Source organism: Xiphophorus couchianus, chromosome 7 (assembly GCF_001444195.1).
Source record: "Xiphophorus couchianus chromosome 7, X_couchianus-1.0, whole genome shotgun sequence".
Taxonomy (NCBI): Eukaryota; Metazoa; Chordata; class Actinopteri; order Cyprinodontiformes; family Poeciliidae; genus Xiphophorus; species Xiphophorus couchianus.
This window is the reverse complement of record NC_040234.1, coordinates 28802623-28819463: the sequence shown is the minus strand read 5'-3', so window position 1 is coordinate 28819463 and position 16841 is coordinate 28802623. Positions and strand designations below refer to the sequence as shown.

Here is a 16841-nt window from a genome sequence, read left to right as displayed (position 1 = left end):
TTCAAAGATGTACAGTTATATAATTGTGCGTCTGTTAGCAGCCATTTTCACAAGCGAGTGTAAACGTTGTGTTGGCTAAAAGCTGGCCAGCAGTAGCTTATTTTGATGTAAAGTGACAAGATGCTCTAAAACAGCGCATTCTGAAAGGAACTCAAACCAGACTAAAATCTCATTATCTAAGAGTGATTTTGTGCAAAAATGTAATGAACATATTTTATAGACCATAGACCAATCCTAACCTGTTCACAGAATCACCTTTAAATAAACCAGAGAAAAAGATGATCAGATCAACGCTTCAAGGAAAAAGGCAGCAGAAGAAGAGATCGGCAGAAGATTATTGGAGGACAGATTATTGGGGAGAAAGATGACATGATAAGAAGCCCGAGTGCAAGCTGTGTTGCAAAAGATGAGCTAATAAAAGTGGAAAAGAAAGTTCTGGATGAAAAAACGAAGGAGACAGCAGCTTTGAAGACAAGTTGTAAGAGAAAAGATTAAGAACTCGAACAAATGATGACTGATCACAAACAAGAACCAAAAGAACTCAAGGAGGCAACCAAACGAAGGAAGAAAGGAAACGAAGATACAAAGCAAGTGCTGAAGGCAACAATAGAAAGGATGCGGCTTCAAAGAGAAACTCTCCATTTTCTGAACACAAACACAAACAAAAGGCAACGAGCAGCTTGACAGATGAACCAAATGGCTTTCAGGATGCTGGAGAAACCAAACCAATGAGTAAAACGTACGCTACTCAGTATTTATCACCATCACAAGAATCACTAATATCATGCAAGTCTTCAATGAGCAACCCCTTATGTTTATGATATAAATAACCATCAGATAGAATCAATGCAAACATGATTTATTTTTATTTACTAAACTTAAGCTGGAAAAATGTCTTAAGAAGAAGAAAATTTTAAAGAAACATCACAAGAAATAAACAAATGCAGCATAGCAGAGGTCAGTCTCCCATATTGTTGGCTAAATGTTATTTCTCCATCCATCACAGCTACATACAAGTTAATATTAAAATCTACAGTTTATTTGGGAACCTTTAAAGCTTTCTTAATTTATAATTTTAAATATAAACCTAAGCTTAAACTGACAAATGATAAAAAGCAAACGTTGAGGAACAGAGAATTTACTACATAATTTACAATAAATTATTTGCACAATATATTATTACCTCAAAAATTCATAAAAAGTTAATATAATTTCCAAGAGAAATGAACTGATATTGGATTTAGCCCATGTGAAATAATTTGTTTATGATGTCGTAAGAAGGAAGGGTTAAAATAGCGATAAGTAAAAAATTAATTGCCGCAGGCCCAAATAAAGTTTGGCGTGAAGTTTGATTAAACGTGTCTGAAAAACCCAATCAAATCCCAGATCAACTTAATTGATTGTTCATCAGACTATTTGCCTCTGAAATGATACACAAGCCTGATAAATAAGATAAAACTTTAGATTCACTAAGACATGTCAGAAAGGAAGCTGATGCTTGGTTATATGGACGACTGAATAAACTTTATTTATCCCCAATATCAAAGTGTTCAATAGTATATGTGTATATTTTTAGTTTTTATTCAGGTAATGAGTGCAAAGATGCTCTTTGAAACTTTTAAAATACAAATTACAGTTGTTAGTGTCTGTTTTGCTTTTAGCTGTTACTTAAGAGACATAACCTGAATTTACTGTCTTATGTAAAGGCAATGTGATTATAATATAAATCTAGATAAAATAACATCTCAAATACAGCATGTTGCTCAAATATTCAGCCAGAAACCTAAACATACATTACTGAGATTATTAAAATATGATTGTGAAGTGGAAGGATACAATTTTTTATTAAGTATGACATGTTTTGACACAATTTTACTCTATTGCCCCTAAATAAAATCCAGTACAAATGATTGCCTTTTAAATTAAGTTTATCCGTGTAATTTGCTCTGAGTATAAGAAATTCACAGGTCAGAGTTGATGGGAGGATGAATACAGATAAACTCAAGATGTTACGTGGCCCATACCTACTGTAAATATAACTGAGACCTAAAAACGAATGTTCACAGATAATCAGCGTCTATTTTGAAGAAAAATGTGCAAAGTGCAGCTGCTAATGTTTTACAGTAACACTGTAAAACATTTGAAGGTGGTTTAACTTGAAAATGAAAGTCCACCTGCTGCCTTGAAAATCAATTCAAGTCAATAATAACATTATTTTTGGTTTTAAGTCAGAAATTAAAATTTATGAAGTTGATTTAACAAGAGACAAATTGTCTAAACATTGTTTTTAAGTTCATTATTCTTGAATTGTGAGTTTAAACTTAATGCTGCAATTTAAATCAAATTTCACAATATGCGGGAAATAAACTGCCCTCACCTGGTTAAAGAGCCACATTTATCTATCATTTTCAATCACAATGTCAAGTTAAAATAACTATTTTACTTTAGAATAATTTAAATTCTTGCTTCAAATTGCATAAATAAAATTTCTGATCTGATAATGAATTTTATTAAACACAACAATGAATTCAGCTCAAAAACATTCAGTGTGAACAGGACATTAAAATAAACATTTGCTTTAATAAAACACAAGAGTCAGATCAATGTAATATATTTCCATCTCAGGCTACAGAAACATGCTGCTAAGCATTCTGGGAAATAGTTCCCACTCCTGTCTTTTTCTTCTTTCAGTGTTTTTAAATGCTAACCTAAAAACTCTAGAATATTCAACTCTTAGAGGTTTAATCAAATTAATAAAAAGTTAACACAAATTACTGCTGTAAGTTTAACTTTCACAAACTCACATTTAGGTTCAACATCTAAAACTGGCTAAATTTATTTGACTTAAATAGTAGGAGTTAGCAGTCACAACTAAATGTGGCTCAAATGTTTTACAGTGTTGGAAACCTGAAAAGATAAAGAAAGAAACTATGTAATGTGAGACGATTTTATTTGGCATTAAAACAGCTAATTTACAAGAAAAACACTAAATAAATCAGGATTTATTTATCTTATGTCTACATTCTGCATTCATCAGTTCTTATCTGAGTTCTAGGAATCATTTTCTATGTTGTGGTGCTTAAGAAACAATCACAATTTGTCAATCAATAAATCAGTATGTTCTCATTGGGCTCTAAGATAAACCAAACTCAGGATTCTGTTTCGTATTTTGGTCAACTTAAATCCGTAAATCAGCGGGTTCATCATCGGGGGAATGAGGAGGAACTCTATGGCGATGAAGTTCTGCAGGCTTTGGGGCATATCCGCCGAGCCATAGCGCATGTACATCAGATCGAACACGATCACCGTCAGGAAAGTGATCAAAGAGACCAGATGAGGCACGCACGTCTGCATGAACTTCACCCTGTCATCCTTGGAGGTTGCACACACTTTGACGAGGTGCATGTAAGTCCAAATGATGAAAAAGCCGTGAGACACGTAGAGGAACATCGTCGCGTACGAAACGACGTTATTGGAGAGAGTGTCGCTGTGGGGGCAGGCGAGCTGAACGATGATCCAGTTCATGCAGAACAGCCTCTTAATCTTCAGCCTGCACAGCTCCAGCCTGGAAGTGAGCAGAATACTGACGGAGTAGATGCAGAACGGCGTCAGCCAGGAGAAACTCACCAGCTGGGAGAGCCTTCTCTTCGTCATCAACGAGTGGTAGTGCAGCGGCCGGCAGATAGCCAGGTACCTGTCGTACGCCATGACGGCCAGGATGGACAGCTCACCGCAGGCGAACGAGTACATGACGAAGGCCTGGAAGAGACACCACTCATAGGAAATCTCCTGAGCAAACGACAGCAGGTCTAACAGGAACTTGGGGTAGAAACCGGTGGTGCCGTAAACCGCGTTAATGCAAACGCAGCACAGTAAGACATACATGGGCTCATGCAAGTTTTCATCCAAGACAATAATAACAATGAGGGAGATATTTAGGAATAAAATCATACAGTAATACATCAAAGTGAGTGAGAATATTGTAGTTCTGTAGTCCATAGTCTCATTTATTCCTGTGAGAGTTAAGGTTCTTACAACAGAAACATTATCCATAATCAGAGAGCAAAGAGTCCAGCCTGTAAGACGTTACAACATGATGGAGCTCAGTGCGCTGCTCTCTGGCTCTCCTCCCGTTGCCTCACATATTAATAACCACTGACTGACAGAGCAGCGCTCAGACTCCAACCTCTGGTTTCTGCAAACTTAACGAACCAATTAGAGCCAGAAAAACAACAACTGAATATTCCCCAACCTTAGTGGCTTAGCAACAAACTATTTATCTGTTTAAATGACACATTTCTGATTAGTGCTGGTCAGTTATGAGACTTTTGATCATCTCAATAAAAAATAAACTTGATAACTATTTTTATGACTACATCTTAAAGGTGACCAATTATTATACTTCTTTGAATAGGTTAAGCATGTTCATCGCATTTTTGGCAATGACCATGTTAAAATAATTATGTTAAAATAATTATGTAGAAATAATTCTGAGCTAATGAGACTTTAGTCTGATCAGTTATGCCTATTTTGAGCTGTTTTAGGGCCTCTTGTCACTTTGAATCCAAATAAGCTGCTTCTAAGGTTCAGCTGTGGAAAGCTCAGTAGAAAACAAGAGATAAGTAAAAAAAGAAGTTGTTTTCTAGTTAGGTTTGTAAAAGCATGGATTCAAATACAAACAGTGAGACTCAGTAAATTAGAACATTATTGAAAAATGTATTTATTTTAGTGGCTTGATTCACTAAGTAAAACATTACAGTCTGATGTCTACAAGCAGTGTTGTGTTCAAGACCACCTAACCCGAGACCAAGACAAGACCAAGACCAGAGTGTATCGAGACCGAGACAAGACCAAGACTTTTAGGGTCCGATACCAAGTCAAGACCAAGACCCAGGGAAGTCGAGACCGAGTCAAGACCAAGACCAGCGCCAGTATGTGACAATAAAATGTGAAACATGATCAAAATCACTAAAATTGATCTAAAAGACCCACATTCACGTAAAAACACCTAGATATTTTACACAGAGAACTGGAATAAACATAAACATCTTTATTTAGTACTTCTATGTTGTAATCACAGAATTTCAAACAATCAAAGTCGATCAAAATAGTATTTTCTCTGCCTTTCATGAACAGTACATACATTTATGTTGTTTTTAAATGTGCTATTTCAAAACCATGTGCAAATATGTAAAACTGAAAAAATGCCAATCATTTCTCTCGTTTCTCTCTCGTATACAGATTATAGCTACATTATATAACTTTTCTTAAATAAATCTATATCTATCACTAAGTTGTGACAATATGTTATGAGACAGATAATTTGTTGAAAAAAAGATTGATCTCCTTCACTTCCTCCCTGAGCGACTACTGCCATCTGCAGAAATACAAACCCCATTGAAATACGTGCACAAAAACATGACTGACTTTTATCAGTTCTAAGACCCTTTTGCTGGATCAGATGGTTTGTTTTTGACCAAGCAGTGTATTTCTCCAGTTAGCACTGGGAACATGGAGAAAAGGCAGAGGAGCTCAATATTTTCACAGCTTGTCGGTCTCATAACATACTGACACAACATAGTGACATAAATATATAAAAAAAACTATATAACTTTTACAAAGATATTTTTTTGTTTTAACAAAGTTACATACTGCATCTTTAACTCTGCTGTTGAATGGATGTAGCAACTTATACATAACATACATAATAAAGAAATCTGACATTTAGAGGCCCAACTGCATGCGTTTCAAAAATAAAATTATACAACTGGAAGCAGTTTCATAATACGCCAAAGCTTTACCCTATCTTCAATGTCAGGAGCTATATCCAGCTCCTAAGGTCAATGTAACTTACATTGACCTTAGTTCATAATTATGAGACAGTGAATGAATTCATTCACTGTCTCATAATTGTTTTTCATGAGAAAGAAAAAATCTAACTTAGGAACAGGATGTTATTATATGTCCAGTCGACTCAGTCTCTCAAGGTTAACTGCATTTGCTTACTTCCCTTAATAATGTTAATTGTAGGACCAATGCAAGAAAATACAACTTATTTAAGGTTAAGCATATCAGGTTTGGCACATTAATAAATTATATATGATGGCTTTGGAGACATTGGGGTTACCCACCAGCACAAGCCAGCACATGCTGACAGAACCATTACGTTCTGTCATGGTTACGTTACAGAACGTAACCATTACGTTCTGTCATGGTTACGTTACAGAACGTAACCATTACGAACCATTACGTTCTGTCATGGTTACTTATTGACAGAACCATTACGAACCATTATGTTCTGTCATGGTTACTTATTGACAGAACCATTACGAACCATTACGTTCTGTCATGGTTACTTATTGACAGAACCATTACGAACCATTGTTCTGTCATGGTGACTTATTGACAGAACCATTACGAACCATTGTTCTGTCATGGTGACTTATTGACAGAACCATTACGAACCATTGTTCTGTCATGGTTACGTACGTCACCTTATTATGGTTATTAAACATAGGTAGAGACTTCCACATCAGTCTTCTCCTTCATGAGAAGTATTGAACAAGAACCAAAATATATTACGATTATCTATTCAGACTTTTATTTTTGCTCTGCTTCCACCTATGTGCTGCAATCCACTCATGAAGCCGACAGAAATACGGAGACATGTTCAGGAAAGCTGTAATTGAAACAGCGTTGTCCATGCACAACACGAATCAACACTTCTTTAAATTAAATCAGTAATGTCCGACATGTTTTCACAAACACTACTAGGTGACAACTTGTGCATCAAGCTAGGTGGCAAATAGCGGATAAGAAAGGAGAACATTCACACTAAAAGATAAAGCATACATATATAACTTTAGCTAACTTAATATGTGTAGCTAATATTGAAATAAGAACTGTGTGATGGCCGGGTAGAATAATTTTGATACCGAGGAAATTGCTTACGTTAACTTGCTAGCTTTCCTAATATCACTTTTACACACAGCTTACCTTTCTTTGTGCTTTCTTTCAAGGTGTCGTCGATAAAAGTTGGACGTAGTCCCCACCGTCTCTGATAGTGAAGCACTGCAGAACTTACATTGCGCTGTATGCTTTTTTCTCAATGTTGCTTTACAAATGTATTGTTTGTGATTTAAATAGCCAAATTTTATAACCGATGATTTGGCCGACATCTTATCCCCTTCTCAGACAACCACTTGTAACTTTCAATCGAAGTGCTGCAGTCCGCGCTCAAGGTGAAAGGGGGTGGGGCGACAGCAGTTAAAAAAACAACAACATGCATTTACCAATGAGACGGGTTATTGCTTGGATTTGAATCAGGAGTGCATCCAATAAAAAGAAGGATCTTAAAGAAATTGATACTGATGATTTAGCGTTATTTTCACAGTTGTGGTCTTGACCGGTCTTGAAATAAAATACCGAGTCCTCAATGTCCGAGACCGAGACAAGACCGAGACCAAATGTGGTCGAGTCCGAGACAAGACCGAGACTATCAAAAAATGGTCTTAAGACCGGTCTCGAGACCAAGACCGTTTTCGAGTACTACAACACTAAATCCTAATCCAACACTAAATCCACTAAATCAGGAACACTGTCTACAAGCCTTTATTTTTGCTAATTATATTTTTCTGCTTACAGTATTGAAAAATTACATTTAAGATTAGAATATTACATCCGACCAAAAAAAAAAAATAATTTAACACAGAAATATAGACTTGATGGAAAATATGTTTAATATAATGCTTAAAAGTTGCAATTTTCAAAATGTGTTTCTTATCTGACAAATGAGCCTCATTCAAATTTATTGAACACGACTTTACAAAACAAATCAACATTGTTGTAATGTTGCAGAGGAGTCGTCTTTTTAAAAACACCTGTCTTCATACTCAAGCAGAGAAAAAACAACTCTTAGTTAAAACAACGGTAGATAATCTTGAGAGGATTTGCATATTTCTTACTATATATATTTACACACTACAAAATCTAATGTATGCAACCTTATAGTGAAAGTTGTTTACACAGTTGGTCATTAAAATACAGATTTTTCAATCGTTTCCTTTGCTTGTTTATTTATTCTGGTTTATTTAGTTATTTTCTTCATCTCCAAGTTTTTTTTATAAATATTTGCTGCTTATTTGGTTTCTCTACTTTGACTTTAAGTAGGTTTTAAAAATCCTTTACATGTTTAGATACTGTGGTTCCAAAAGAGGAGCCATTACAGGTTACACTGGTCTTAGACTATATGCCATATTATAGCAAAAGAAAAAATTATACATTTAGTAAAATTTGTAATTTCCACCAATTTGGTATAATTTAATCAATTACACCAAATTGGTGATAATTGGTGTCAGTGTATCAAATGTAGCAGGAGTTGATTTGCTGGACTTGTTCATGCCTTTAATCTACACACTGAACCTGTGCAGCATAAGAAATGTGCAATTCGTTTTCGTAACTGTGTCAGTCTCAACCCGTAGATCAGGGGGTTGATAATCGGCGGAATGACAAGAAACTCCATCGCCATGAAATTCTGCACGTTTTCTGACAAGTCCTTTGAGCCAAATCGCACGTACAGCAAATCAAATAACACCGATCCAACAAAATTCATCAAAGTGAGCAGATGTGGCAAACACGTCTGCATGAATTTACTTCTGTTCTCTTTAGACGCTTTGCAGGATTTGATGAGAAAAAAATAAGTCCAAACAATGAAAACTGCATGGCCAACATAAAACGTGTAATTAAAAGCTGGAAAGACAACCTGAGCTATTGAGGCAGAACAAGCCAGTTTAGAAATCAACAAGTTGATGCAGTAGATCTTTGGTATGTGGGATCCACAGAACCTTGATGTTACTGTTGTGCCTGTGCTGATAAACATGAGAAAAAATGGAGTAATCCAAGCAAAAAATACATAAACAACGACCCTTTTTGTATTCATCACAGAGTGGTACACCAGAGGACGACATATAGCCACGTATCTGTCATAAGCCATTAGAGCGAGCAGAGATAATTCAGCACAGACAGAGGAGTGAATCATAAAACCCTGCAGAAAACATCCAGGAACAGAAATTAAATGCCTGGTGGACAGGAGGTCATGGAGAAATTTAGGATAAAATCCTGCAGTCCCATAAAGTCCATTGATGCACAGATTACAGAGGAAGATGTACATTGGTTCATGGAGGTTTTTATCCATGATAATTGTCACAACGATTGTCAGATTCACCAACCAAATCACACAGTAACACAGCAAGGTGAGCAGAAAGAGAGTGACTCTGTGGCTGAATGTGCCACTGAACCCTGAAAGAGTAAACATGGAAATCACTGAAACATTATCCATCATAGCAGAAATGTTCTGTCAAACAGACATGATGATGATATTTAGCAGCATCATTTCAGAGACTTTCCATCTCTCTCATGTAGTCTTCCTCTTATATACTCTTTTGAGACTAGACTCATTTCACATAAGATCTGAACATCCAATCAGGAACTTCTCTCACTCATGACTCACTCTTTGGTTGTCTGTATCAATCTTGACTGATAATGAAATGTGTTAATAATATAGGACAAGAAATGGCAATGGACGCCATTTTACTTCTGCAAACTTTTCAAACTTCAAGATCCAATATGGCAGCTACTCACAATAGTAAACTGTGACAAAAACATTTTTGTTTCACAAGACCCACTTGTATCAGACATATAAATCTCCAAGGACTGGCTCAGAAGATTTATTTTTCTCTGCGCAGACACAACCTCTTACCTTAACTGTTCTTATGAACAGGAGGATTACTGGTGTGTACATGACTTGTTTTTCCAATAAACAAACTGACTTTGGATCTAAAAGTTTTTTCAAAGATGCAATCTTTTATTTTCCGGTGAGGAAAATGGGTGTGTTGCACCAATTCATCAAACTGCTGCAGATAAAATGAATTATTTTGTGTTAATAGTTTTGTAATCCCTTTGACTTTACAGTTACATCTCCTGGGAACTATGCAGGAAAATTGATTATTGCAGAGTATTGTGGCATTCACATTTTCTATTGGTCTCTTTTGCTTTCTGTATGGAGTTTGTTTACTAGTTGGTAAAATATTCTACTGATCCAAATGGTGATTGTCAATAACATCATAGTATAATACCTGAAGTGTTTCTATGCGATCAAGTCTCACATGCGACATGGATTCTTTTGTACTGAATCTAAAGAAGTCTCTGAATATTTGATTCAATTAATCATTTTATTTGTTTTACTTGATGAGTTAAACCTTGGTTTGCCCTTTTGGCAAAGGCTTCATCATGTCTCACTGCAGCAGACGGTCTTAAGCTAGCAGAGGAATCATCTTACTAAAGTTTTCTTCTGGTTTTCTGATCCCACTGACAGCTAAATTAAATCACCTTTCAGTGTTTGACCATTTGTACTAAAAGTTGACAAAGTGAGAAGGAAAACATGTTGAAGCCACATCTTTTGTATAGCTTCAGAAATTATTCACAAAAGTACTTTTCAGATATTAGTATATTCTATCCTTTATATTCTATCTTGTTCGATTTTATCTCATGAATTTGTTGTTTATAATTCTGTAAACCACTTTGAGATGCGTTTAGTGACTGGTGCTTTATAAATAACATCAATTGATATATTGATACAGTTTGTAAAAAATTATAATTAGAAACTCATCAGCAAATGTTATTTTACTTTGGCGTTGATAAATAACAATTTACATAACATAAATTGTTTGCTATTAAAGTAGGCTTATAACTATCTTCTTGTAGGGACAAGATATTGTGTTATATACTTAAATGTGCATATTTTAAGGTAAAATTATTACTGTAACATGATCTAAAACCAAACTAAGTATGCTTTTGTAAAAATGTCCTAATCAGTTTTGCATAGAGCCAAAAAAACACCTTTCTCCTCTCCGGTAATTATTTTATGTTGTTTTCATTTCTCTCAAAACATACAGGCATCCTTTGATTTTAAAAACATTTTAATAAATATTCAGGAGAAGAAAACAGACATAATTTAGGCACAAAATGAACCACAATAACTACAAGGCCACATGTGTCAAACTCAAGGTTCATGGGCCAAATCCGGCCCACCACAGCTTTTTATGCGGCCCTCTAGAGTCTAGACTAAACACTAAATATGTGCTTAAATATTACGTTATCAATCAAATTAATGCAGTTTTTATCTGTTTACTGCCAAATTATATCAATTGGTTCATCCAGTTTCTTGAGAATCATTGTGGATAATACCTAATTGCAGATTTGTCTCAAAAATTGTCAAAAACTTTCTGCCTTATACTAAACAGCTGCCTCAGCCTTAGTTCATGTCCACGATCTAAATAAAAAGTTGCATTTACTGCCATAAATAAGCTCAGATATTTCCAAATTAGTACCACAAACACTTTGAAAAGAATCACAAAACGTATCACAAAAATCCTGGAGGGACTGAAAAGATGTTCAATAGCATTTAATTTTACTAATTCATAGATATTTCAACAGTTTGTAATCAGGTTTTATCAATACATTCTGGCACAACCGGCCCTTTAAGAGCATTCAGGATCTTGCTTTGGCCCAAAACAAAAATGAGTTTGACACCGCTGTACTACTCAAACATACAAGACTTTTAAGGTTTACAACAGACTGATTGTAAAGAAGAAATTAAGAATGAAATTTTACAAATAGTACAACAAATGCTTTAGATCAGTGGTCCCCAAACCCCGGGCCGCGGATCGGTAGCAGTATAAAGTAGTATAAAATGCTGTTTTCCTATCAGTGTAGGTTTGTATCTATTCCCTTGTAGGGACTAGACATAGTTTTATGTCCTTAATTTTGCGTGGGTTTTGCATTGAACCAAAACATGTTTTTCTTTCCATTTATTGTTTTTTTCTCATTGCTCTCAAAACATATACCCATACATGTGAAGTTTTCTACAATATTTTAATAATTATTCAGTTAAATTTTAAAAGTCCAGATCTATTTTAGGCACAAAATTAATCACAGCATCTAGCAGGTAAGACGTCCATAACTTTTAGCATTTAGAATAGACAGACAAGAAAAATAGATTAAATGCAGTGACAATTTACAAATCTATTAAAAGCTGTAAATATCTGTATAAAATACCAGCATATAATAAAAAAGAAAATAAATGAATTACATTTACTGATTGTAAAATGCTATTCAGGAAATTTTACACCACAGACTTACTGGACTTGTTCATGACTTTATCTAAACTCTGAACCTCGGCAGGATATAACATGTGAAACTCTTTTCCTTAACTGAGTCAGTCTGAAACCGTAGATCAGGGGATTTATCACTGGTGGAATGACAAGAATCTCCATTGAGATGAAATTTTTCACATTTTCCGAAAACTCCTGTGAGCCAAATCTCATGTACAACAAATCAAACATCAACGATACAACAACAATTATCAAAGTGAATAAATGTGGCAAACACGTCTGCATGAATTTATGTCTGTTCTCTTTGGATGATTGGCAGGATCTGACCAGAAAAAAATAAGTCCAAATAATGAAAAGTGCTAGGCCAACATAAAACGAGTAATTAACAGCAGGAACAACAGCATGAGCTATTGAGGCAGAACAAGCCAGCTTAGTAATCAAAAAGTTGATGCAGTAGATCTTTGGTATGTGGGATCCACAAAACCTTGATGTTACTGTTGTTACTGAGCTAATAAAGATGAGGTAAAATGGAGTAATCCAAGCAAGAAATACATAAACACCAACCCTTTTTGTATTCATTATTGAGTGGTACACTAGAGGACGACATATAGCCACGTATCTGTCATAAGCCATTAGAGCGAGCAGAGATAATTCAGCACAGACAGAGGAGTGAATCATAAAACCCTGCAGAAAACATCCAGGAACAGAAATTAAATGCCTGGTGGACAGGAGGTCATGGAGAAATTTAGGATAAAATCCTGCAGTCCCATAAAGTCCATTGATGCACAGATTACAGAGGAAGATGTACATTGGTTCATGGAGGTTTTTATCCATGATAATTGTCACAACGATTGTCAGATTCACCAACCAAATCACACAGTAACACAGCAAGGTGAGCAGAAAGAGAGTGACTCTGTGGCTGAATGTGCCACTGAACCCTGAAAGAGTAAACATGGAAATCACTGAAACATTATCCATCATAGCAGAAATGTTCTGTCAAACAGACATGATGATGATATTTAGCAGCATCATTTCAGAGACTTTCCATCTCTCTCATGTAGTCTTCCTCTTATATACTCTTTTGAGACTAGACTCATTTCACATAAGATCTGAACATCCAATCAGGAACTTCTCTCACTCATGACTCACTCTTTGGTTGTCTGTATCAATCTTGACTGATAATGAAATGTGTTAATAATATAGGACAAGAAATGGCAATGGACGCCATTTTACTTCTGCAAACTTTTCAAACTTCAAGATCCAATATGGCAGCTACTCACAATAGTAAACTGTGACAAAAACATTTTTGTTTCACAAGACCCACTTGTATCAGACGTATAAATGCCCAAGGACTGGCTCAGAAGATTTATTTTTCTCTGCGCAGACACAACCTCTTACTTGAACTGTTGAGCTTGAATCAAATGAAAATAAATGAAATGAGTCATTATTTTCAGTCAAGATCTTATTGGTAAGAATGGATTATGACTGGATTTTTTTTTTACCCCTCCAGGGGTTTTTTTGTGGGTTCTAATGTCCAATATGACAGTGGGCTGACAGGAAACGGGGAAGGAGAGGGGGGAAGACATGCGGCAAATATCGTCGGGTCCGGGAGTCGACCCCGCGACGGCCGCATCAAGGACCCAAGGCCTCCAAATATGGGCCGCGCCAACCACTACGCCACCACGGCACGCCCGAGAAAGGGTTTTTTATTTTGTTGCTTATGAATGGCTATTTACATAGAATAAAATCCTGTTTCCTGTCAGTGTAGGTTTGTATCTATTCCCTTGTAGGGACTGGATAGTTTTATGTCCTTAATTTTGTACATTGAGCCAAAACATGTTTTTCTTTCCATTCATTGTTTTTTCTCATTGCTCTCAAAATATATATCCACACATGTGAATTATTAAGATACAATATTTTAATAATTAATAATTATTCAGTTAAATTTTAAAAGTCCAGATCTATTTTACTCACAAAATTAACCACAGCATCTACCAGGTAAGACGTCCATAACTTATAGCATTTAGAATAGACAGACAAGAAAAATAGATTAAATGCAGTGACAATTTGCAAATCTATTAAAAGCTGTAAATATCTGTATAAAATACCAGCATATAATAAAAAAGAAAATAAACGAATTACATTTACCTATTCATGAAATTTTACACCACAGACTTACTAGACTTGTTCATGACTTTTATCTAAACTCTGAACCTTGGCAGGATATAACATGTGAAACTCTTTTCCTTAACTGAGTCAGTCTGAAACCGTAGATCAGGGGATTTATCACTGGTGGAATGACAAGAATTTCCATTGACATTAAATTTTTCACATTTTCCGAAAACTCCTGTGAGCCAAATCTCATGTACAACAAATCAAACATCAACGATACAACAACAATTATCAAAGTGAATAAATGTGGCAAACACGTCTGCATGAATTTATGTCTGTTCTCTTTGGATGATTGGCAGGATCTGACCAGAAAAAAATAAGTCCAAATAATGAAAACCGCATGGCCAAAATAAAACGTGTAATTAAAAGCAGGAACAACAACCTGAGCTATTGAGGCAGAACAAGCCAGCTTAGAAATCAAAAAGTTGATGCAGTAGATCTTTGGTATGTGGGATCCACAAAACCTTGATGTTACTGTTGTTACTGAGCTAATAAAGATGAAGTAAAATGGAGTAATCCAAGCAAAAAATACATAAACACCAACCCTTTTTGTATTCATCACAGAGTGGTACACTAGAGGACGACATATAGCCACATATCTGTCATAAGCCATTAGAGTGAGCAGAAATAAGTCAGCACAGGCTGAGGAGTGAATCATAAAACCCTGCAGAAAACATCCAGGAACAGAAATTAAATATGTGGTGGACAGGAGGTCATGGAGAAATTTAGGATAAAATCCTGCAGTCCCATAAAGTCCATTGATGCACAGATTACAGAGGAAGATGTACATTGGTTCATGGAGGTTTTTATCCATGATAATTGTCACAACGATTGTCAGATTCACCAACCAAATCACACAGTAACACAGCAAGGTGAGCAGAAAGAGAGTGACTCTGTGGCTGAATGTGCCACTGAACCCTGAAAGAGTAAACATGGAAATCACTGAAACATTATCCATCATAGCAGATGGGTTCAACATGCCTCTGCCCATTACAAGTCGAATCACCAGCCTGACTCTTTTCATCTGTGATGTTGCCAGGAGTTCACACTTCGCTGTGACGTGTTTCACAGAGAGTGTAAACGTCAGGTGACTCGGGATGGAACAGCCCAAAAAAAAAAAGATCTACCACAACAGTAGTTACTGTCGCCTCATTAAGTACAGTGTTTGGATGTCTTATCTCTTACAGAACATTCTGGACCAAATACTTTACTCAGCCAGGTGATTCAAGTATCAGGAGTCGCTTGGTTTCCATTTGTGTTGTTTTTAAAATGAATTGCAGTGGCCCTTTTACTAACTGATTCTCGGCATCTTGGTGACTCAAACTCATCTTTCTTGAACCAAAGCTAATGCCTGGATGGATGACGGCAAACCATAGTTCAACATGCCATGCAGTCCAGCTTGATTGACTCAGGCTGAGGCTTAGGGTTTAAGGCCTCTGTTAACACTCTGTAACACTCCATGTTGTTGAGTCCTGGAGAGATGATTGAAGACCCAACTGCACTGGCAGGGAGCTGGTTTCTGCTTTTACTGCTAACAATTTAGCTTCAACGTTAAAGAACTGTTGGTTGGACATATTAAAAGATGCTCATGATCTCATGAGTTTCTAGGGTACTTCTATCAGTGTCCCCTGGGGTATATTGATAGAAGTACCATCCACCAGCAGGCAAAATGGGTGAAGTATCTTCACCAGAGGCAACCACAGAGACAAATGTTTACAGGATGAACTCCTGCCACCATCTCCCAATTTTGATTTTGTAGACAGTGCTTTGGTTCGGACTTTGTCACAGTCAAGTTTACCACCATTAAGTAGGAAACTATTGTTTTTTCTTTTTACATTTTCCCTTTGGGTAAGGGTTGGTGTTTATGTATTTCTTGCTTGGATTACTCCATTTTACCTCATCTTTATTAGCTCAGTAACAACAGTAACATCAAGGTTTTGTGGATCCCACATACCAAAGATCTACTGCATCAACTTGTTGATTACTAAACTGGCTTGTTCTGCCTCAATAGCTCATGTTGTTGTTCCTGCTGTTAATTACACGTTTTATTTTGGCCATGCGCTTTTCATCGTTTGGACTTATTTTTTTCTGTTCAGATCCTGCCAATCATCCAAAGAGAACAGACATAAATTCATGCAGACGTGTTTGCCACATTTATTCACTTTGATAAATATCCGTTTGAGGGACAAAAGCTAAAAATAGAAATAAAAGTATTATTTTTTAAAAGATTTCCTATCAAATTATTATTATTATTTTTTTTTTTTACAATGCTTAGGAAACATTAACGGCTCTGAACAAGTTTTATTTGAGTTGAGTTTGACTTTATTGAACATAGTAATAAAAGAATAAAAATAATTTTAAAGACAAAAGCAAACAAAGCAAAAGAACAACAGTAGGTTTATTTACACATGGACACCCCTCTTACATCTGCAGCATCATCCAGTGAATTTGCTATTCATGTTTTAACAGTCTTTCTTAGTATTTTCCAAACCATTCATA

General features: G+C 35.8%; 4 protein-coding genes across 4 annotated transcripts; all 4 read right to left on the bottom strand.

Moving 5' to 3' along the window:
- Positions 1 to 3123: 3123 nt before the first annotated feature.
- LOC114148189 (olfactory receptor 142-like) lies at positions 3124 to 4053 on the bottom strand. Its single transcript, XM_028023258.1, has one exon. The coding sequence runs from the start codon at positions 4051 to 4053 to the stop codon at positions 3124 to 3126; it is 930 nt and encodes a 309-aa protein (XP_027879059.1).
- Positions 4054 to 8395: 4342 nt separating this feature from the next.
- Positions 8396 to 9343, bottom strand: LOC114148699 (olfactory receptor 1509-like). Its single transcript, XM_028024138.1, has one exon. The coding sequence runs from the start codon at positions 9338 to 9340 to the stop codon at positions 8396 to 8398; it is 945 nt and encodes a 314-aa protein (XP_027879939.1). The 5' UTR covers positions 9341 to 9343.
- A 2872-nt stretch (positions 9344 to 12215) lies between these two features.
- LOC114147559 (olfactory receptor 5F1-like) lies at positions 12216 to 13151 on the bottom strand. The gene has a single exon (XM_028022040.1). The coding sequence runs from the start codon at positions 13149 to 13151 to the stop codon at positions 12216 to 12218; it is 936 nt and encodes a 311-aa protein (XP_027877841.1).
- A 1216-nt stretch (positions 13152 to 14367) lies between these two features.
- Positions 14368 to 15303, bottom strand: LOC114147558 (olfactory receptor 4Q2-like). The gene has a single exon (XM_028022039.1). The coding sequence runs from the start codon at positions 15301 to 15303 to the stop codon at positions 14368 to 14370; it is 936 nt and encodes a 311-aa protein (XP_027877840.1).
- Positions 15304 to 16841: the final 1538 nt, after the last annotated feature.